Source organism: Eurosta solidaginis, chromosome 1, assembly GCF_040869045.1.
Source record: "Eurosta solidaginis isolate ZX-2024a chromosome 1, ASM4086904v1, whole genome shotgun sequence".
Classification (NCBI taxonomy): domain Eukaryota; kingdom Metazoa; phylum Arthropoda; class Insecta; order Diptera; family Tephritidae; genus Eurosta; species Eurosta solidaginis.
Window position 1 is genome coordinate 277,114,061 of NC_090319.1, and position 23,392 is coordinate 277,137,452.

Sequence of the window (23,392 nt, forward strand, 5' to 3'; positions counted from 1 at the left end):
ATTGTGGCCCTGGGACTGGGGGTCCTTGGGCAAGCATTGGGGTACTCGGTAGATTGGGGTTTGCGACCTGGCAACATGACGCAATGAAACCCGTCGGGGAGTTGCCGTCGCGGAGAGCAGAACATCTAGGAAAGTGGCACCGCCCAAGGCAGGAGCTTCTTTGGGCCGATGTCGCAAACATATATATTCTGTGCTGGCAAATGGTGCAAACGGTGAGTTGTTGGCGCCGCTGGGCGCGAGCAGCAGCGGGTACTAGTTGTGGCTTGCTGAGCAGCTTGGCTGCTGGAAGGTAGTAGGGGGGGGGGGGGGGGGGCGCTTAGGCGTAGACTACGGGACGCCCTTGGACGTGAACAGCAAGGAGCCACAAAATATTTATAAAAGTTACGTGGACGTCGGGTTTTGGGATCAAGCCCAGAACAACCTGTCCGATGCAACCATCCCTTACACAAGACACACTGAACAGAGTATGAACGTCCTAAAAATATTCTTTTCCGGCAGATGCAGCAAAACCATTTCTCAGGACCGGGGTCAGGAGACGAACCCGGATTGAAATGGATACCTTCCCGGAGCAAGAGAATATGGAGCAGTCCCGCTGCAAGGAGCTGCTGGGAGGATGACAATTTGTGGGAGGGACGCAACAAATTAAATGGGGTTACACTGAAATTAAAGTCCTTGGTCGGGAAAAATCCCGAGTCGCTCCGGTACATAGAACCGACTGCCTTGGAAAGCAGTCACTAAATATAATCAACATAAATTAATTACAGTGTTTATAAAGTATTAAATTATTATTATTTATATTAATAATATTATGCCAGTAGTTGTTTGTTGGCTAAACTGAAAGCAGCTCTCGTCAAATGTACGTTTTCTATTCCATTTGTTGTTTACTTGTAAGCAATTATATTCGTTTTAAATTTAAATTTTGTGAATTTATTTGGTTACTTTTTTCTTAATAAAAATATATTTGCATTTATTTAAAAGTAATAAGTTTAGACAGGAGCTCAACCAATTTTAACCAATGACCGCACTAGCAGCGTTTTAATGTACCATTTTGTAGCCACATCCATTGCACATAAGTTTGATCTTCTTCGCCTGGAAATAATATAAAATAAATGTTTAGTATGTTAAAAAATAGTTTTTGTTCTCTTGTGCTATTTATTCTTCACTCACAGATGCAACCAACAATACGTGCATCAAATGCGGATGGTATCAGTTTGGGGTTTCCTCGCAAAACACTTATGTTCACAATTTTTTTTTGTGGGTACGCAATATTACAACAACCACATGGAAATCGCCCACTTCCACTGCAAATATCTGATAACTGAGATACAATTTTTATTTCCCGCCTTCGGATTATTATTTTCGAGATTATTCGCGTCTTTTGATACCTCTCTCGATATTTTTGGTAGCGTATTAGCAGTCGACCCCTCAACTTAACTTTTACCCCGCTGCAAGGATCTGCTGGGAGAATGACAATTTGTGGGACGGACTCAACATGAAATGAAGCCGGACAGAACCGGCTGCCTTGGGAAGAGTTTATAAATTAATATAGAGATATTGTTTACCAATTACTATTCACGCATATTCACCTGGGGAATTGATTTTAATATGGCTGCAGTCCATTGCCCCAATTACACGCGGAAAATTTGCCTTTTCTTTAAAAGCAGCCTGCGTTTCCAAGCTCTCCTGTTCCGTTTGAGGAAATAACACAAAATCTGGTCGCAAGGATGCTAGATGGTAGGAAACTAGCGTAATTGCACGTGAGGCACTTGCTTTTAAAACTCCGGAAAGGTCTGCCACAATTTGCTGAAAAGATCCTGAAGCATAGAACCGGAGTGCGATGAAAAACATTTGATGTGGCTGCATTGCGTTGTTGCTGTAAACGAAGAAGTAATTTAGGGCAACATTTATAAAATATGATGTAAACTTACCGTGCTCCAAGATAAATTTTGTCTTTTATTAAATAAAAAACAAACCAAGCAGCATCTTTGCACATACGAAATCGTTCGCGAAAGTTAACATCGTCATAATAAAGAAAAAAGTCAGGACGCTCTTTAATTTTTCTTTTTCGTCGAAGCACGATTACCTGCAGAGCTTCAAAGTCGCAATCACTTTCACCAGAGTCTCGAAGATCCATTAAATTTTTTACAATTTTTCCACCAATAATATATAAAATAAGCCACTTCAAAGAAATTGCAGATGTCAACAATAGCGGGGTTGCTATATTTGCATAATGAAATAAGTATAAATAGTGCCATTTAATTCGACTCAAAATTTGTACTACAGCAACACTGTTGAAAGTCGAGAATAAGCCAGCTGACAGGTAGGCTAATTTGCGACTTAGTTAAGCATTGGTGGTGAAACAGAAAAATTAAAAAATATGACTTAACTAAGTTAAGTCGAGTTGGTGAAACCGGGCCATAATGTTTGCACAACTACTGCCGAGGGGCGACCCCGCTTAGAAAAAAATTCTTCTAGTTGAAAAATTTCTTCTAGTTGTTTCTAAAATTTTTGATGTTGCTCTACCCGGGGCGTGAACCCAGGATCTTCGGTGTGGTAGGCGGGGCACGCTACCATCACACCACGGCGGCCGCCAAACGAAATGCTATTCGGAGCTACATATTTGCTCTGTTAGGCATTAAGCTCACGCTCCACTACAAAAAGTTTAGAGTTTTTATTCTTCTATTTGCTCCGCAGCCGACCCCGCTTTGGAAAACTTGTTTTTAATTGAAAAAAGTTTTTTTCTGAATTTTGATATTGCTTTGCCCTGGATCAAAACCGAGAACCTTCGGTATGGTAGGCGGAGCACGCTACTACCACACCATGGAAGTCGCTTTAGATACCATGCAGCGACACATGTGTTTTGCGTTGTGAAAAAAGTGCATGCACAATAAGCGGCGCGACACTTTTTACCTATTTGATCAACATTAGCCATCATCCGGTGGCAAAGAGCCTGAACCAGATAATTAATTTTGCATGTAAATGCGACAACAACGATTTGAGCCAGATAAATCCAGATAGAAGTCTGGTTCAATTTGTAATCCAGATAATTTGTTAATTACTTGTCTTTAGTTTGGCAACGCTGTCTTTAATAAACCCACTTTTTCAAAAATATATGTCGCTGCTTATCCTTTCGTCGTATGAGTTAAATGAAAAACAGCTGCGACATCTGCCTATCACATTTCACGCGTGCGAAAATATTACGACATCTGCTTCTCAAGTCTCTCAATGATCTAGAGCATTCCCGTGAGAATTGAGCGTTAGCCGGAGCTGTAAAACTCACTGGATGACGGCAATTGTCGCGAAGTGGTCCTGCCGTTGGATGAGAAAACTTTCGTGAGTATTTTGAGCTTGGAATCCAATGAAAAATAAAGTAGTGTCATAAAGGTATTATCTGCAGCGCTGCTAATTTTGCTTGTTTGTTTTGTAAACACATATCCAGCTTTATTTACTTGGAAGCTTAAGTAAAATTATGATGTAAAATCTGATTTTTTTAATTCAAAATCACTCAAAATAAATACAAAGGCCTGTAATCATGTCGAAAAAAATAGAGTTTTATTGGTTTAAACATGGAAGCTTAAGTAAAATTATGATGTAAAATCTAATTTTTTTAATTCAAAATCACTCAAAATAAATACAAAGGCCTGTAATCAAGTCGAAAAAATAGAGTTTTATTGGTTTAAACATGGTTCTAAATTAAATATCATTTTAAGGCTGTTATAGTCCACTTAAACACTTTTATCTCTAAAAAAAGTATTTTAAATTTAAAATGACATGAGCCTGATTTTAGTTTTTTAAAATAGGTTTTAAGTTGGTAGTCTGCTGTCAAAACTTGCGATAAATTAAACTATTTGCTATTTAAACGCGATGAACTTAAATGAAAGTGAAAAAAGGCTTCCCCGAGAGGCAAATATACGCCAGGAGCTAATTTATTATACCTAGAATGCGTATTAATGTTAGTGACGAAAATTACACAATCTTAAAATGTGCGATGGTTACTTGGCTTCACATATGCGAAATCTTTAATTAAGACTATTCCGCATTCATAGATAATTTAGTATCTTTTGAGGAAAAAGTAGCATCCTATACTGATTTTGGCATTAAATTTAGAAATAAATATTCAAAGGAAGGAATTATTTACCACAGGCGTCGATTTTTAATACATGTCAAAAAATTTCGGGAGAGGCGCCAAATGACGCGTTTTAATTTCAATAATCCGAAGGCGGCGAAGCAATACTTTTACTCTGTCAAGAAATTTTTGTAAAAAATTTGTTTAAGACTTTCATGTGGTTGATGTAATTGTAGTGATATTGTTGTACGCAGAAAAGAATTCACTAAAAAGGCGCTTTGGGCTGATAGAATTTTCACCAGTTTCGCAGCCGTTTGAGGGTAATTATTCTGTTTTTTGTGAACGTTTATTAATAAAAGAACAATTTCTTGTTTCCGACTTCTAATTATTGAATGTCATTACAGAATTCTTGAATCCAATTCTGCTGGCATTTCCTTTTGTGTCTTCTATTCCCCTTTACATTTGCCAATTCCTCTTAAAAGAAAGCGTGAAATAAAACATGGAATACAACAAGAATTAGCAACAAAAATTGGTATGGGCGCTGCTGAACTAGTTCCCCCCTTTATCACCCTCTTAGTCTATGTCATGATCGACTTGAGTTCAATGATTTTCTAATGTAAAAGGGACTTACACTTTGCAGGTCCATGTACAATGGCTCAACATTCTAGGTCACTTCTTTCTTATGGAAAACTATACTAAACTCCCTTTATTTATGCTAACTTTGCGAAGACAAACCTAAATTTGATTTAACTTGATTATTATTGAATGCCCTACATACTTATTAGTATCGAGGTTAGAGATATCCCTATTCGGTTTGTTATGGAATCGCATCTTTGATGGAAGCAGTAAGGAAGGCGGTCGGCATGATGTTGTGGTGCACAGTGGCTGGTCACTGTCGGCTGGGGCGGGTCATTGTCAACCTTACTGTTCCTGCGCCATAAACAGAAAAAAATATTATATCATGCCTATCAAAACTAAAAGCTGTCAAATTCAAGAAAAACTGACAGAAGCGCAGAGACCGACTCAAAACGCTTATAAATTCAAACTAAACCAACAAGGTAGCAAAATTAGAAGTAAGGGTTACTGAAGCGCAAGTGGAAGGAAAATAAAAGGAACCCAACCCCTTGGAATGCGAAACTTCTTAACTAAATGTTTAGGTACAACTTACAAATTTTAGTGGTCTAACCTAATCTTAGAATATTATCTGGAACTTCTATGATTGCATTTAAATTGCATACCAATGTTCTATGTTCTGAATGTAATACATACTTTATCTTTTTGCAAGTACAATTGCATTAAATTCATTTTTATTTGTCTTATTTCAAGTCTATGGAAATTTGAATCCCACACCAATAGATATGTCGGCAAAACTCTAGTAACAATTTAATAAGCTTTTATAGCTTTAGTCTTAGTTGGTACATACCAACTTGTGCCGTGTGATCATATAGAGATCATGCAGTTTATGAATTTTTAGGTAACGTTTCAGTCGCAACAGTATAGTGGAGCAGTAAAAAAAATATTTCAAAAAAAATTATAGAACGAGTTTATTGGTTCCTGATCACAAAGACATACATCCTCTATCCCTTGTTGCGACTAGATTCTAATTTCTCGCGGAAAGGCATATGTCGCTAATGTGTAATGCATTACCCATTCACATGGCTTTCACATGTATATATATATAAAAAAAATATGGTTCAGAGTGACATATTCAAATATGTATAGTACTATATATACTGGTGACACTATTCTGTAACTTGATTTGGATGAAAAAATTATGTTTCAAAGTGGCACATTTAAATATGTAAATTACTATATATATACAGGCGACACCATTCTGCAACTGGACTTGAATAAAATAATTCGCAGAACTCGAACTTTTATAATTTTGGTTTTCGATTTCTTGACTGTATTGACTTTTCACAAGCTTTACAGAACAATGTTTCTTACTCGCAAGATTACAGAACTGGTTTTACATTGCACGTATCCGACGGGTCAATAGAGTTAAGAGCACCAATTCATATACCGTATTTTCGAATCGAGCGTACCGCTGGCCCTGGAGGCGGAGGTCTTGGTTTAAGAGTCTTCCAGCAATTTCGCTTGTGCTGGTACTATTATGAAATTGGAATGTGAATTCGGACTTGTCGGTGCTGTCGTATCAGCAAGATTCGTTAAATGTTTCTTAACAGTTCTTTTTGGGTCCGCAGGAAATTGCAAAAACGAAGATTCCCCACTGTTCAATACTAGTTAAAAGCTTCGCCACAATTAGAAGGCGTAAAACTATTCACGAAAATTATTGTGCCAGGGTGCTGACCGGGTAGTTGGTTGATAAGTACGTGGGACTCAGTTAAACAGCAAGCAGTGTGCAATTAATAGGAGCACCTTACAATTCCGCATTGGTGGTTTTCACTACTGTCGGCTTTATATGTCGCTTCTCTTCCTTTTTTTTGGTGAATCAGCTTTCCTCTTTACAATTTATTGTTTCCTTGTCTTCTTCGTTTTTTAAGCCCGGAAAAGCATGGCTAACCTTTCTTTTTTCGTTCTTTAAAAATTTTACGCCTTCTTCTTACTTTTCATACCGGAAACTCGTGGCATTTTTTCGCTAGTGATCGCCGGTCTTTCTTTCTTGTTTTTCGATACTTTTGTATCGCAACTTTCGCCCCATACCACCCTACAAAAAATTTGGTCACAAAACTTACCCACGCCCATGCAAATGTGACTATGAATATAACCTATGACTGTAAAATGACTAGTCAAATGACGTGGATTGACGCGAGCGTTTTCGCAGGGCAGTCACTAGGTGTGTTCGCACGAAAACGCTCCCAAGTGGACCGTAACCGTAGACCATAACAGCAGACCGTAACAGGTTTCGCGTATATTAAATTAAATGGCTTTAACGGTTAGGGCCTCCTAACATTTAAGGTTTGCATCATTTTGGCCGTCACATCTGTCTTAATGCAAACAACGAGTGTACGAGTGGATAACCTTGTTGCTTCCTTTGCTTTAAGGAGCCCAAATCCGCTTTAACTACTTATTCGTATATGTGGCGAGATTTAAATAATTTTTTAAGAACGAAATTAAGTAAAGTTTCTTTAAATAAGTATGTTCATGTTCAATTAAAAAATTGTGCACTCAATTTTAAATTGACGGCTGATAAAAAACAGCGAATTTTTACAAAACGTTTGCTAATAACTTTTATAATAGAACTGAATGATAATTATTTAATTTAATTTTTAATTTCATTTAATTTAATTTTATTTATTTATTATTACGGCCGTTTAGGCCTAAAACTTAAACTACTAAGCACAATTCATTATTATAATCACTTATTTCTATTGAATATGCTGTTGGAATGCCATTTGATTCCGATCAGCATATTTACTGGCGTGACAAACGGACGAGTCTGGGAGCCACTCTTTTAAGGAAGGTTGGAAAGGACGCGTTTCCAATCCTCCAGGACTCCCAGCTTAAGGCAACAAAATTTGGAACTTATATTTTTCAATTATATTTGTATTTTAAGCTGTCGGGATGTATTGGTCTCCGATCAACACAGCTAAACATGTCTTTGGATGTTGGAAATTGAAAATAACGTGTATACAATCACCCCTCAACTTTATTTAGTAAAGACGCTGTCGGAATGCAGGAAGATTCCGATCAGCACAGCTCAAAATATAATGGGAGGTTGAAAAGGACGTGTTTCCAATCCCCCCTGCTCCAACTTTTGTTTAACCTTATTTTCGTTACACATCATATAGTTTTATTGTTATATTAATGCTGTCGGAATGCGAGTGATTCCGATCAGCAAGAATAAATATAGGCTGAAAATACCGAATTCCAGCGAAATTAGTTGTTGGAACTGTCTGGAGTTAAAGGTGGCGACTGATTTTCTTTTCCTTAGGGCCGGGTGCATTGTATTTTGCTGCTACCAATATTACCATTCCCTTTTCGCGCTCCAGTATTGGATATATCATGTAAAAAAAAATAAAAACTTTATCTGATTGGAAGTGTTTTACAATGCTCCAATAATTTTTTTTAAAGTATTGAAGTTATTGCTACTTTTTATGTGATTAGGAAGTTCATTGAAATATTTCAGGCCCTTATAAAATATATTTTGCTTGTCCACTTCTGTTTTGAAAAGAGGTAATCTAGATTAGTATGAATGTGCATCATTTACATATATAAGATTTTCGCTGAGGTATGTTGGTAATTTACCATGCTTAATATTAAATACAAATTTCATACTGTGTTAGAATATAAGCTGTTTTATACTCAACCAGTTTAGTTATTCTATATGATATTAATGGGAGTATTATACCTCATGTTTAATATAAATCTCATAGCTTTATTTCGCATAACTTGTAGCTTATCTACCTGATTTTCATTGGCCATAAAGAATATTATGGAATAAAGGACAGTATATGAAATGCGGCTCTATGATGGATTTATACACTTTCAGTTTGTATTTTCTACTGATAAATTTGCATGACCTCTTCCAAACACCAATTTTCTTGCCCATTTTGACAATTAAATTTTAATTTATTATCAATCTGAACCCCTAAGTACTTGAAAGTTTTAACTTCGTTAATGTTTGAGTTCATTATTTTTAGTTCGATATTATACGATTCCTTATTCATCGCTCTAGATATGACCATAAAATGGGTTTTATTAACATTAAGTTTAAGCTTGTTGTTACAAAGCCACCTGTATAGGGAGTTCAAGTCTTCCTGCATTTTGCTCCTAGCTAACATGATATCAATTTCACTTACTTCGAGCAATGCGTCATCTGCAAACAGCCTTATTTTACTATGTTTTAGCGCCGAAGATATATCATTTATATACATGTTAAATAGGACCGGTGCCAAAACCGATCCTTGTGGCAATCCAATTCCTGTCAATACCTCATCCGAGACAACCGACTCAATGGATGTTTTTTGTCTTCGGTTACCTAAAAAGCTCTGAAACCACTGCAGCTCGTTGCCCGTAATTCCATTTTTTTCTAATTTTTTAATCATTATATTTCTGTCTATAGTTTCAAATGCTCTTTTTAAGTATACTTTTCTTTTGATTTAGTTCTTCTTTCCAACTCGATATTACATAATTTAAAGCCGTTTCAAAAGATTGGCCTTCTCTGAAACCGGATTGTTCTTTAATTATTATTTTATTTATTTCCAAGTAACTTATGAGCTGATTTTTACTACTGTTTCTTAAATTTTTTCGATATTCGGCAACGTGTTGATCGGTCTAAGATCTTCTTTATTGGCGCTATTGTTGATATTTTCAATGCGTCGGGCACTATTCCCTCTACTAATGATTTATTTATGATATCCGCGTAGAAATGTCCCATGTATGACACCGAATCCTAAATTACTCCTTCTGATAGTAAATTTTTTCCTCCGATTTTATTTTTTAACCTTTTAGCTACCAATATGACATCATCAACTGTAACTTATTGGAATTTCAGACATGTGCTAACCGTGTATTGCACACTGTCGCCACTATCAAAAGTTTCGATTTCTCGATTTATGTCAATAATACTATCAACAAAGAAGGAATTCATTGTTTGAGCTATATCTTCGGGTGTTTCATATGCTATACAATTTACAATCCTTTTCAGAATATTGTCTCGCACCTCAGTTAAGTTTACTGCTTGCTTAAGGTGTTTCCACATTAATTTCCTGATCAGAAATTCTGTGGTTTTCAAGATTAGTACAGGACAGTGCATCAGCAATTGCATATAATGGATCTATTCGCGTTTGGGACCTCTCAACAATCCTTGTATTGAAATTTACCATTTGCCTCATCGCGCTTCGTGAAAATATCTCATTGATCTTAGAACTCGTTGCGGTATTAACAAACATGTTAATGTTAAAATCCTCAAATTAACAAGGAGTTTGTACCACTCTCCAGTTCCTCAGAAAGTATAGCTTCTAAGTGATTTAAAAAATCGATATCACTATAGCTTGGAAAATGGTACAACACACCTATTTGCCATTTAATATCGAACTTTTTAATTTAATTATAGCACACCAAACATTTAAATCAATAGATCTATTATACCTGACTTTGTACTCGATACCTTTTTTTAAGAGTAAGACTACACCTCCTGTGTGTCTGCTATGAGAATCGCAACGAACCACTGTATAATAAGGAATGCTTATTTCCACATCACTAAACTCCGGTGTTATACATGCTTCTGAACATAGAACGATGTCCGGATCTAACTCTTCTATAATTCTTTCGAGTTCAGCTTTGTTGGCTAGAAAACTACAAATATTTAGGTAAATGCACTGTAAGTTAAAAGCTTTTATCCCCCGATCAGCTAGTTTTGGTGGTTAAAAGCCCACGCGTTGTCTTTCCAGCTTAAGTTTCCTTAAATAAACTGGGCATTCATGACTCGTGATGTTGTGTTCTGTATTAATATTTAAACCTAACCGAGTATTGGTATCTATGCAATTACCACATTTATTTAGGGTTACACTCTGTACAGTCTTCGACTTTATGTTCCCCGCTGTATTTACTACACCTCTGTTTAAGTGTACAAGTAGCCGCTATATGGTTAAACCCTATCCGCCACCGGATTATGATCAAAATGTGTTTTCAGGTACTCCTTTGAAAATGTTTGTGCTATTTTGAGAGTTTTTGTCGAGTAAAAATTACCATTTTTTATACGTGGAGTCAAGTAACCACGGTTGTAAGGAACATCGTGAACTTTTAAAATTTCTTCATAGCGCCAATCAATACCTTTTTTTCATGCTTGGTTTAGCTGAAACTGTGGTTAATATGTCTATGACAGACCAAAATTTTAAATCCCATTTTTAATTTAGGCAAGATTTTAACTAAAGATTTGGCATTTTGTTTTGTGGTGGCTTGAGTTTTGTGTTACTCAACACTGATTCTAAGCAACAAACTCCGCGATCCAATGGACTGTGATCCAGATGCCCAAAAAAATTTAATATGCAAATGCAACAACAAATTGGATCACATTGTTGTTGCATTTGTATGTTGGCAAATTTCACAAGATGAGGCGATGCTGTCAGTACTGTATCACGATCCATTTTGATGTATTTCAAAATTTCTAGATATTTTACGATCCGGAGCATGCTAAATGTTCAGCACGAAATCCTGGTGGAAATATTGATAGATCGTGGTCCGGATCTCAAAATTTCTAGAAATTTTGAAAGCTGTCAAAATGGATCGTGATCCATTACTGACAGCATCGCCTCAATTCTGTTTTGCGTTAGATATAATGTGGGCACAGCCTTATGTTTTATAGTCCTGCAAAATTTTTCGAAATACAATTAATACCGTTGAACGAAAAATTTAAATTAACACATAAATTAGTAAAAATTAAGTATTTGTTTACATTACCATCTTCAAATTGTCAAAATGGATTATTTTAATGAAAATAACAAAATATTTCTTCTCAACACATTGTTTTTTGGCAACTCAATGAAAAGTTAACAAAAGAATTTCACAAAGTAGCCTAGCTTTAGTTGTCAAGACGCCATATTTTCTCGAAAAACGCACAAAATATCAAGAAACCCGCGGACTCTACAAAACCTCCTCAAATATTTCAATATTTTAAATAAATAAAATATTTTTAATATGATGAACACAAGCGAAGAGGAATTTACTAACTCGGATGCATGGCTATCCGAACAGCTATTCGCACAGCTAAAAGAATTCAATTCTGATTACAGGGATAAGTCCATGACCGATGCGACTGGGACATTTGTGTTTCCATCGGGGAGTCTTAATTGCGCAACGGAAGAGGAACCGCAAGATTTGACTAAATCAAGAATAGACACAAATTTTGATTCAGTATTTAAAATGCCTGCACAAACAAATATGCCGCCATTCGATGTGAGCGATGTTTTGGATTTGAGCAACATTGCTGGCCGAGGTAGCGATGCAGCGCTTCTAGATTTAGTAGGCACGGTGCCTTTAACACCTTTTCCCGCACAAGTTGGTGACACCACTGCATTAGTTAATGAAACTGTAAAAAATACCACAACAACGACTTCAACATTTGATGCAACGGAAGAAGAGTTGAAGCTTTTGAAATTTCTTGAATCACAACCGCAGGGTAATCAACTTGGTAAGCATGCATCCTTACTGTTCTGTGATCCTATAGACATTCATATTTCACATTAGATACGAAGCTTTACATACCACCGGAAATGCCCATGGCGGCGACTCCCTATCGCATAGTGAAATGTTCCAATTGTAGCTGTCTCTTTGACTTAATCTCGTTTCAAAGTCATATTTGTGATTATGATGAACATCACAATTTAATCATTCCTCCTATAACATCTACGCCCAATAGTAAACCTCCAATTATCAAAGAGGAACCTTTATTACCGGTAGAACCGGCATGTATACGTTTATTGCGCGAAAATCAAATACGTATACGACGCTTTCTAAAAGACGAACTCAAATATGATGTGAATGCTTTGATTAATAGTAATACCAATTCAACGAATAGTAATAATGTTAGTAACACCTCAAATATATCCACTGGCTCTAATTCGTCGACGAATGCTTCCAATAAAAAACAAGATGGACCTCATGAATGTACGCTATGTGAACGTAAATTTGTGCATGCCTCCGGTTTGTTACGTCATATGGAGAAGCATGCAATGGATCTTATACCAACGCCAGGCGGTTCTTCTGGTGGCAAAATGACAGCTACACAAGGCAGCTCACTGCAAAGTGTGAATGGATTACGCGTAGTTATTAAGTGTACTCTCTGTGGACGTATATTCTTTGAACCATTCGCCGCTTTCAAACATTTATGCTCACATTTTCCGGGTAGTATGCAGGAAGAAAAAGAAATGGATAATTGTACTGAAATACCATATGAATCTTATGTGGATGATGCTATGAATTTTTTGAAAATGGAGGTAATATTGAAATACCTTTTCCATTATTTTACTTATCTTTGCTCGTATAGCTTTGTTTGCCAAAGTTATGTTCTGTAATTGGATGAGGTGATGTCCAAGTATGTACATATGTAAGCCTGAGTAATTTTTGAAAAGCTTGTGAGTAACAACACCCCCCTCCCTTCTTGTTCACTCGAGGAACATTGTTTTAGAAGTGCATGTTCGGGCGAAATTGTTTTTATATGTATAGAATAATTATAATATATAAATATAAAGAAATATTTCGTGATCATATCGACATAGTTGTGGTCTCACTGCAGATAGGTTAGGTTAGGTTGGGTGGAAGCTTCCCTGATAGGGGAAGCTCACTTGGACAACCCATACCCATATAATAAACTAAAATAACGGTTACGTAGATATAAGTACTTAGAGAATCGATGTGTAGCAACGATAAAGTTCCGAATGATCCTGATCTCAACCTTGGATAGCTCCTCGGGAGATCCAAGTGAGTCGCCTAGTTCTGGCAAAAGCTGGGCAATCAAGCAAAAAGTGATTTGGTGATTCCACCTCATTATCCTCCATACAGTTGCAGCAGGTTGGAGTTTCCAATATATTGGGACGTACCGCATGGATACCTATGGGACAGTGCCCTGTCAAAACCCCAATGACCATTGATAAGGGAGCCTTAGTGAACCCAATTATTTCGGCAGACCTCCTGCCATCCACTTTCGGCCCAACCCTGCAAGACGTAGTGTCCGCCCAACGTTTGCTGAGCGGACTCGAGGTCCAGCTATGGAGGAGCAATCGACAGGCGGCTAGCGGAATCCTGAAATCCCTACAGCCATCTTCATCCGGTTCAGTTGTACCGATTCGGGCTTAGAGATCCGCTTGACAGTTACCCGGAATATCACTATGGCGCGGGACATAGATAATCTTAATTGTAAAATAATTCGATGCAATCGCAAGTGAGGTCAGGCACTCCCAGACCAATCTCGATCGCCTGTAGTTGAGCTCAAGGCCTTTATAGCCGCTTGGCTCTCATATTAGATGTTAAATTCCCTAACCGTAGTAGCGCTGGATAGCATTTCATCCACCGCATCCTTAATCGCAGCAACTTCCGCTTGGAATACACTGCAGTGATCAGCCAACTTAAACTTGCGGCTTACATTTAGCTCTGGACAAAAACCCTCTCCCCCCCTCCAACCTTTCCGTCCAACTTCGATATCCGTGAACAAGTTAACCGGTCCCTTGCCCCAGATAATTCCTCTTCCCCACTCCTCCCTCGGGTGAATGACTGGGGTGAAGGTTGCATAGGGAGCGGCTATCGGCATGCAATAGTCCGTCCTGTCCGGGATAAAGTCGAAACTAGTAAGCATATAACCCATATCACGAAGCCTGACCAACGACCGGGCCGCGGCTGCCTTTCCCGCAATATATACTGGATGTATATTCAGCATGACATTCAGTGCCAAGGTAGGTGTTGTTCTCAGAGCGCGGTCCGTTGCACTGACACTAACATTTTGGAGGTGCTCGCCGTGTCCAGTGCTTTCCACCAGACCAGCACCCGATAGAGCAGAATCGGTTTGACCACCATCTCATAAAGCCAGTGTACTACTCCTGGCGAGAGCCCCCACCTCTTTCCGATAGTACCCCTGCAGCAGTACAAGGCAACCGCGCCCTTCCTGGCCCTATCTTTCACATTGGGCCTCCAGGACAGCTTCTTGTCAAGAACAATTCCCAAATATTTAACCCTGTCACCAACGGTACGCCTCAAATCGAAGGAGTTCTGAAGTCGGGTATCTTATATCTCCTTGTAAAACGAACCAATTCTGTTTTTCCCGGGTTGACCGCCAATCCACATGACTCAGCTCACCTAGCCACAGTAGCCAGGTAGCCCTGCAGAACATCGCGCAGGGTGCCCAGAAATTTGCCTCTGACTAGGATAGCGAGGTCATCTGTATAGGCAACCACCCGACAACCATTGGCTTCCAGCTCCACAAGAAGCTCGTTGATTACCACAACCCAGAGCAGAGGAGATAAGACACCTCCCTGTGGCGTGCCCCTGTACACCTTCCTCTTAATTATGGCCCCTCCCCACTCCGCTGCGACAATTCTGCCGCATAGAAGTTTGCTAATAAATTCAACCAGAGCCGCTTCGACTCCTAAATCCACCAGAGCTCTTTCGATTGCCCCCGGTAAGACATAGTTAAAAGCCCCCTCGATGTCTAGAAAGGCACTCAGACCATACTCTTTGTGTTCTAGGGACCACTCTATTTGCTTTCCGTGGATCTGCGGTCATATAGGCCGCTGATATGGCGCTGGCGACCCACGGCCACTCCTCTCGGGAGATGGCACCATCCTCCCTACTCCTATCCAGGACCCCGAGGGTGGAGCCCGCTCCTTTAGCGATTTCGGTAACGCAATAGCGTTCCCACCTCCTCGGGCCCTTTTTGTCGTTGAGGCATTCCGCTCATCCGACATTTGCCGCTTCCTAGCCTGCTGCTCACCCGCATCGTTCGACACCGGTGTGTGGTCGTCGCAAGCTACGACGCTCCTGGCCCACTCCAGCGTCCGGGAATGCATCTCAGAAATCTGAGCTGCATCCCTTCTCAGCTAGGCGCCGATCACCCAGAGCTTTCCTACACGGCGCGTCTCGCCTACCTTTCGTGGCAGGCTTCGACCCCAGGGCTCCCGTTGGGAAAACTCGCGACAGGGCTTCCTTACTGGTACTGGGCTGGTCCGTCGCATTCGCTGGACCTCTACCTTTCCCTGTGACAGCCCCATATGGGCCTGCAGTGGGTGTCGGTTTCGACACCCCTCCACTACCCGAACTACCCGTACCTACGGGGTTTGAAACCAAACCCCTGCGCTGATCCGTCTGATCAGCCCTTTTGACCCGCCGGGAGCTTTCCCGGCTGCCAGTGACCTGCTTCGGAGCGCTCTCCGCACCTGTCGCGATCACTGCAGATCGTTTTCGAGTAATTTCGGAATTGGTTTCGAGACTACTCGTGATGATTTCGAGATCATCGTCATAACCTTGGGGGCAATTTCGGTATAGTTTCTGTTCCTATTTTGTATAATTTTTCGGATATACCTTCGACCCGTATCGGCACTATTTGGGACTCTTTCGGTCTAATTTGGAAATGTCTTTGGGATTATTAAGGGAATATGTGATAGTTAAAAATTGTTCTAGGGATCATTGTGTGACTATTTTAAGATAACTTTTGTACTATTTTGAGGCCAAGTGGGGATTATCTTGGAACCACTTCGCGATAATTTGAGACTACTCGGTTCGTAATTGTTTTTCTAACAATTTTGGGAGTATCTCGGAGCCGTGTAGGGACTGTTTCGAAAATATTTCTTAGAAAATGTCAGGATTTTTTCAAATTTGGCAATGTTTTTATGCTAATTAATGGTCTATTTTTCAACCAACCAGTAGAAACCCTGGAAGAAAATAGCCCAAGCTGCAATCGTGCTAACTTTTATACTGACAGTCAAGCAGCAATTAAGGCAATAAACTCGCATAGCACAGCATCTAAATGCGTGTTGGAGGGTAAAAAGTCCCTGTAGAGAATCGGGACAGGGAGAAGCAGCATCTATATTGGGTCCCAGGGCATATGGAAATAGATGGGAATGAAAAAGCGGATGAAGTAGCTAAAAAGGGCGCATTCCTTGAAGCTTGCTCCGTAGACGTCCCAATTAGACTGGGCGAGGTTGAGCGAAGGCGAGAGGTGCACATGATCGATCAAGCAGGAAAGGCGTGGGTTCCAGCGCGGGGTTGTAAAGTGTCGAAGATTATGTGTAGGTCTTACAACCTTAGGGTAACAAAGTTCCTTCTATCATTAAAAAGAGAGGACTGTAGACTCATGACGGGTATTCTGACTGGACACTGCCTTCTGGCGTCACATGCCTTTAAATTAGGCTTGGTCAGTGATAGCAGATGTAGGAAGTGCGGTCAGAAGGGAGAAACGATGGAGCACGTTCTGTGCTCGTGCCCTGCGCATGCCAGGCTAAGAATCCAGCTAATAGGAGTGATTTAGCTGTCAGATCTAGAAGCAGCAAGTGGTTTAAGTCCTAGGAAGCTTCTAGCTTTGAGGACGGAGTTATGTTATAACATAGGTCCTGGTTTTTCTGGTAATACTACGGACTTATTCAGTCTATGTGAGGCCCTCATGGACCGGGCAATTCAACCTAACCTAACCTAACGGTCTATTTTTGCATTGTTTTCGGTATTACTTCGACCCAATTTTGGGCCGATTCGGGATCAGTTCAGGATTGTCTTAAGGATCATATCGGGATTACTTCAGGAAAATTTAGGAATAATATCATTCAATATTTCGAAATCGTTTCGGGTTTATTTAGGGACGTCTTTTTTTATTCTAGCACGGCTTGCGTTAATTTTCGTTCTATCTCATTCCACGTATGATATTTGAGATAATAACTTTGTCCGATTAAGTATGGGATTATTATCGGAATCATCTCTGGACTATTTCGTGTGTTCCTAAGCAGATGCTTAATGTCGACATGTCTCTATCCCTTATCGTTATAACAACTTATAACCCCCCAGCGGGTCAGGGGTCAGAATATATCCGCGGCGAATCCTGTTTCACTAACAGACGAGGCTCTGGCGACCCCAAGCTCCTCATGGAACTTGGGGGTGGGGAGGGAGGTATGGCCTGAAGGTTTAATGTGGCCACATAAATCGGTCCCGCGATGGTCGGGCTAGCACCTTAATGGTGCTTTGGTACCGGAGCGGACCATCACATCGATAACACTCACCAAAGCCTACGGGGAGCAACCTTATCGCTACAACAACAACAACAACAACATAACAACTTATAGTAAAGTAACCAACATTTCTTCCAGGCGAAAAGCTGTTCAGGAACACCAACCATTCACGAGGACAAGCCACCAGTATATCTTAAAATGGTTATACTTAGCTGTATTTTACAATGTGAATTTTGTGACTTTGTCTTCTCCGAAGTATCCTACCTCTTCGTACATTCTGCTTGTCATTTACCGGAGCGGCGTTTTGAATGTTTCTCCTGCGACATATATATGCGTACATCCAAAGAGATTTGCGCACATTGGCAAGCGGAGTGTGTATTTATGCGCGAAAATTTAAAAGTTCATCAAGCCACCACCCAACGTTATTTTGTTTGTAATGTTTGTGAGAATAAATTTCAGTCGCTTGATCTATTGCATGAACATCGGTAATTTTGTAAAGCTTTAACCAGAACAGATAAAAGCTTAAAAACAAATTAACTGCATTTAAACTTTTGTATATATATTGCAGTTATACTTCTTATCACTTCTTTCCCCGCCTGAATAAATGTCTTGGCGTACTGCAGCTCCCCTGTGAGTATTGTGATGCCGTTTTCGAATATGCTCAAGAATGCGTGGCTCATTATGAGGATAAACATTATAAAAAATATAAGCGCGATAAAGATGGCACAGGTTCCTCAAGTAAGACACGGCAATATTTGTGCGATATGTGTGGGAAATCTTATACACAATCAAGTCATTTGTGGCAGCATTTGCGTTTTCACCAAGGTAAGCGATTCAATACGCCATATTCTAAACCTACCGAAGGTCAATTTGGGTAAAATCCCGTCGTCATTACAGCCACTTGTCTCTTAATAGAACATGTACCTATACAAGTACACGGCTCAAGATTGTCTTGTCTCATATTTAGGATTAAAAGTCCTATCATACTATGTTTAGGTTAGGTTAGGTTGCGAGGGCTGAGCTGGAACCTATGGTAACAGCTCACTACTTAGGCCACCAATGGGCCCATTGTAATACCCTATACGGTCTCAAAGAGGACCCTTACCCTGCCTGAAGCAAATCAAACCACTTCGTGGAATTTATATATTTTGCTAGAGCCCTGACTTCATAGTTAGAGGCCTCAGCAAGGTCATGTAGAAAAGGTTTGCCATGGATGGCCAACCTACGCCTACTAAGCGCTGAAAAATGACACAGAAGGCGCTGGATACTCCTCCGCCGCGACAATAGTCGAAGGTCGTTACCCCCATTCCAGCGCCATGCGTGCATATTAAACAATGCCCTGTTAGAACCCTTACCAGGGACGACAGAACTGATTTGTTTTATAATCAGCAGCGCTCTCGTGCGCCCCTTGTCATATGAGGGCCAGGTTAGTCTGGGTGTCTCACATGATATGGCTGACCATAGTCCATTTGCAATTCTTATAGTCCTTGTGTTCACACGAAGCCTGAAAGTGGCCATGGGTATACCTACCGAATCATTTCCCGAAAGGATATGGTCGGTGGTGCCTCTTCTGGCCAGGTCGTCTGCTGTGCAATTGCTTTCAATATGCCTGTGCCCAGGTAACCATATAAGGCTGATACTGAAGTGCTGAGCCATCTCGTTAAGATATCTGCGGCATTCAGTGACCGACTTTGCGTTGTCGACGAATGAGTCCAGGGCCTTTAATACAGACTGGCTGTCTGAGAAAATAAACATCCGTTTACCATCCTTAGGCATAGACCCGAGATGATTCACAGCCCTGTGTATTGCCAGCATTTCCGCTTGGTAAACAATACAGTTATCTGGTAGGCGAAAGAGACCTCTAGACCCAGATCCGGGGAAAAGAAGCCTGCTCCCACCTTTCCGTCAAGCTTAGAACCATCCGTGAATATGCTGATTGCACCCGGTACCGTATGTTTTCTGGTATTCCAGTCTTGTCGCGATGCTATATATATGCTATAGTTTTTAACGAATACGTTCTTTGGCGTGCAGTAGTCAGTGCGTACCGGTATTGGGACTGGGGTGTTCGTGCCTAGGATTGTTGCGTGTCCACTAGATCCATTTGACCAGAGACCTGTTTCCCTTATGCGTAGAGCGGCGTTGACCGCTATTTACTTCGCCACCAGGTCAAGAGGTGGAAGGTATAGCATTTTGTTGAGTCATTCAGACGGAGTGGAGCCGAGAGCCCCGGTAATGCAGAGCTCCGAACTCCGTTGCAACTTTTGAAGCATTTTAAGATAGGTACTTTTAGCTAGTGCAGTACTATGTGTAACTATAAAGCAATTATAGCTCAATATACATATATTTAGCTGAGATTACGCATCTAATTTATTACGTTCATAAGACCATAATAATGAGACAAGCCGTTCTTCGCTAAATTACGTGATGCAAACTCATGCAGTTGGTAGACAAATTTGTATGATAAACATGCAAGTTTAACCGACCCCATTAACACCGATATGCATGACAATAACACTGATTTAATAAATTAAAACTTTCATTGCAGGCGTAAAACCTTTCGCTTGCAAGGAGCCTGGTTGCACGCGTAAATTTACCATACGTCCCGATTTAAATGATCACATAAGAAAATGTCATACTGGGGAACGACCATATCATTGCTTGGTATGCGGCAAACGCTTTTTAACTGGTTCCGTTTTCTATCAGCATCGGCTCATTCATCGAGGCGAACGTCGTTACGAGTGCGAAGAGTGTGGTAAACGTTTTTATCGTGCAGATGCACTTAAAAATCATCAACGTATACATACTGGTGAGAAACCATTTGGCTGTCTTTTTTGTACGAAGAACTTTCGTCAACGTGGTGATCGCGATAAACACATAAGAGCGCGCCATTCTCACCTAGATGCCAATGCACGTTTAATGATGCAAATGCAAAAGCTACAATTAGAAGCCGCGGCAGCAGCAGCAGCTGCAGCACAAGTATCTGCTCAACAGCAACAGCAACCACAACAACATCTCCATCTACAATATCAGCAATATCAACAATACCAGCAACAAAACCCACAACTACAATTTCAACAAAACCTGCCGAATAATGTCCCTAATATGAATGATATACCCATGGTTACACCCACCCTAATGAGTATGCCATCTCTAGGTGATGATATAATTGATGGTGTCGAATCAACATTAGATCAAAATGAAGTTGTGATGATAGGTAATGTAGCATTTCCAAAGAGTATGTTTGAATCCATAATTCCCGATATTGATGAAGAGTCTGCTTTAAGAGCCATGGAACAGTTGCAATAGAAAGTTTTCACCAAGTGCCTGTGATATATGCATACAAAAACGCATCACGCAGTGCTAAAAGTCATTCAACATTAAAAACTATGGAGTTTCCACTATTACAGATTACAATTTATACATACTTAAATAATTAAATAGTATTATTAATGCTTAGCTAGTACATTATGATTAGTTAAATTTTAAATTTAAAAAATTTAAATATGTTTATTATTTAACTTAGATGTATTGAATATTATCAATTGCAGTCGATTTTTGTGACATTTTTTATTTTAAAAATTTTAAATTTGTTTAACATTTAACTTAGATGTATAGAATGTTTAAATTTGTACATTGTTTTTAAATGAATTGTGAATTTTCCAAATTAAATTTTTGTTATGGATTAAATATTTGTGCATGTAATGAATTACAAAAAAATGGTTAATAAATAGTTTAATAATTATTATAGAGCCAAAAATAGGGAACTATCAGGAAAAATAATTTCTTCGTATACCGAAATTAGTCCCCAAAGTATGGACATGGGCTTTTCAAGTTCGAAACTGGGGCTTTCGCTTTACCATATTATTCTGTGTATGTATGTATAAGCGAGGCCTGGCCTGTTCGAAGTAAAATTTCGAAAAAATGTATAGCTTTAAACTTATTTGTAACTTTTTCCTACCAGTCAAATAAACTTGAAAATAAAAAAAAAATGTTTACCACTCTTGTAAGGAAAGAAGATAGAGCACGCCCATATTTGAAATTATTAAACAAAAAAAAACTACCAAGGTTGCAATATACTTTGAAACCCCATACGTTTTGAAGGCTTACTCAGAAAAAAGGAGAAGTCGCTTTTTTGCTGTCGCAATCTCGTAGAAAAATTTATTTGGTCCAATGCTCAACCGGGTGTTCTACTGTGTAATGAATGAACCATATTAATAGGAACGGGCAGCTCTCAGAAACATGGGGGCCCTAATCTGTATCTCGATTCGCATGGAAATGCGATTCGAAATTTTTTTGATTTCTGAAAGAAACTTCTTTCGAATCGAGTTACATTTTAAGGGCCCTGCTTTTAATGTAAGTTAACTCGTAAGTTGATTCTTTGGCTTTGAATTCGAATAGAATATTTTTGGAAAATTTCGGAGCAATTACGACTTCCAAATGAATGCCTTCCTTACGAATTAATAGTGTTTCGGAGATTTGTGAGCTATGAACTTTTTTCTTTAATTCGGTTCACGCTGCTTTGAATCTTCTCATCCGGACCATTATATAAAATGCGTATTTATTCTATATTAGGAATAACTTTGTGCCAACTCAATTTAATTCAAAATCTATTCAAAATATTTTCCAATTCGGAATTGTGTATTCATTAGAAATGGCGAAAGCAAAATGTCTCTATCGAAATAGGCAACAAATTGATTGCAAGAAGTCGTCAACTTTGTCACAGCTCTACATTTTTTTTTATAGATTTATTCAAAGTTTAGACTGTCCAAAGAAGAGTTTATAGATCTGCAATCTAGTACAGATGAACTGGTGCAGCAATGCACAAGTCTACAAATCTATACCAAACTATTCAAAATTGGCAGCAATTCTCAGATTTTACGCTCAGGTATTCTACCAACGTTGAGCATTGAGATGTTGTTGCGTTAACAGTGCTTCGCCCCATTCAATGGGCACAACTACTCACAAATTGTTATCAAAGTTCTCTAACGAAAGTCCAAGGAAACTGGCAGGTTCCACATTAAAATTGAAAATATGATTGGAGTCATGTGAAGACACATCGCATGCGGACATATATTACGTATGATACCTATCCCGATATTTTTGGATGTGTATTAGCAATCGACCCTGTTCTAGACTTTTACCCAACTTTCTTTCAATTCGATACAGCGTCGACAACAAATTTCTATTCGATTTAAAATACGAATTCGAAATTAAATGTTCGCTAGCCAACGTAACGAGGTAAGGAGCCAATATTACCACAGAGTGGTGTAAGAACTGAGACGAAAAAATCTTTTTATTGTGAATGCAACTTCCGCACAGTTTGGTAACACTGTAATTATTCCAATCAGCCATGGCGGAACGATACAAGGTGGCAGCATGGTGACATACCTACAAACATAAATAAAAATCATAGTGTACCTATACCAAGTGTGTTCACTAAGCGATAAACCCCTGCAAAAACGCTCGTCATTTTACTAGTCATTTTACGGTCATTGTGACTTTCTGCAGCGGTGATATTCATAGTCATTTTTGTATGGCGTGATTAGGTTTTGTGACCAAATTTTCCGTTTCGTTCCTATTAATGTGATCGTGCATTCCGCTCCCACCTATAGGATACGAGCATAGTACTGTGCTGCTCACACACGTCACAATGCTCGTCAAATGGCGGTAATTTTTCCGTCATTTCACTCTACATTTTCGAGTCATTTGACAATCAATT

General features: G+C 39.3%; 2 protein-coding genes across 2 annotated transcripts; one reads left to right on the top strand and one right to left on the bottom strand.

Annotated features, from left to right (window-relative positions):
- Positions 1-895: 895 nt before the first annotated feature.
- On the bottom strand, positions 896-2,134 carry LOC137240552 (putative nuclease HARBI1). The gene is made up of 3 exons (XM_067766988.1): positions 1,929-2,134; positions 1,587-1,873; positions 896-1,089 (listed from the first exon to the last, which is right to left on the bottom strand). The coding sequence occupies exons 1-3, from the start codon at positions 2,132-2,134 to the stop codon at positions 1,025-1,027; spliced, it is 558 nt and encodes a 185-aa protein (XP_067623089.1). The 3' UTR covers positions 896-1,024.
- Positions 2,135-11,360: 9,226 nt separating this feature from the next.
- On the top strand, positions 11,361-21,210 carry topi (matotopetli). The gene is made up of 5 exons (XM_067760885.1): positions 11,361-12,161; positions 12,218-12,966; positions 17,812-18,158; positions 18,242-18,498; positions 20,219-21,210. The coding sequence occupies exons 1-5, from the start codon at positions 11,669-11,671 to the stop codon at positions 20,977-20,979; spliced, it is 2,607 nt and encodes an 868-aa protein (XP_067616986.1). The 5' UTR covers positions 11,361-11,668; the 3' UTR covers positions 20,980-21,210.
- Positions 21,211-23,392: the final 2,182 nt, after the last annotated feature.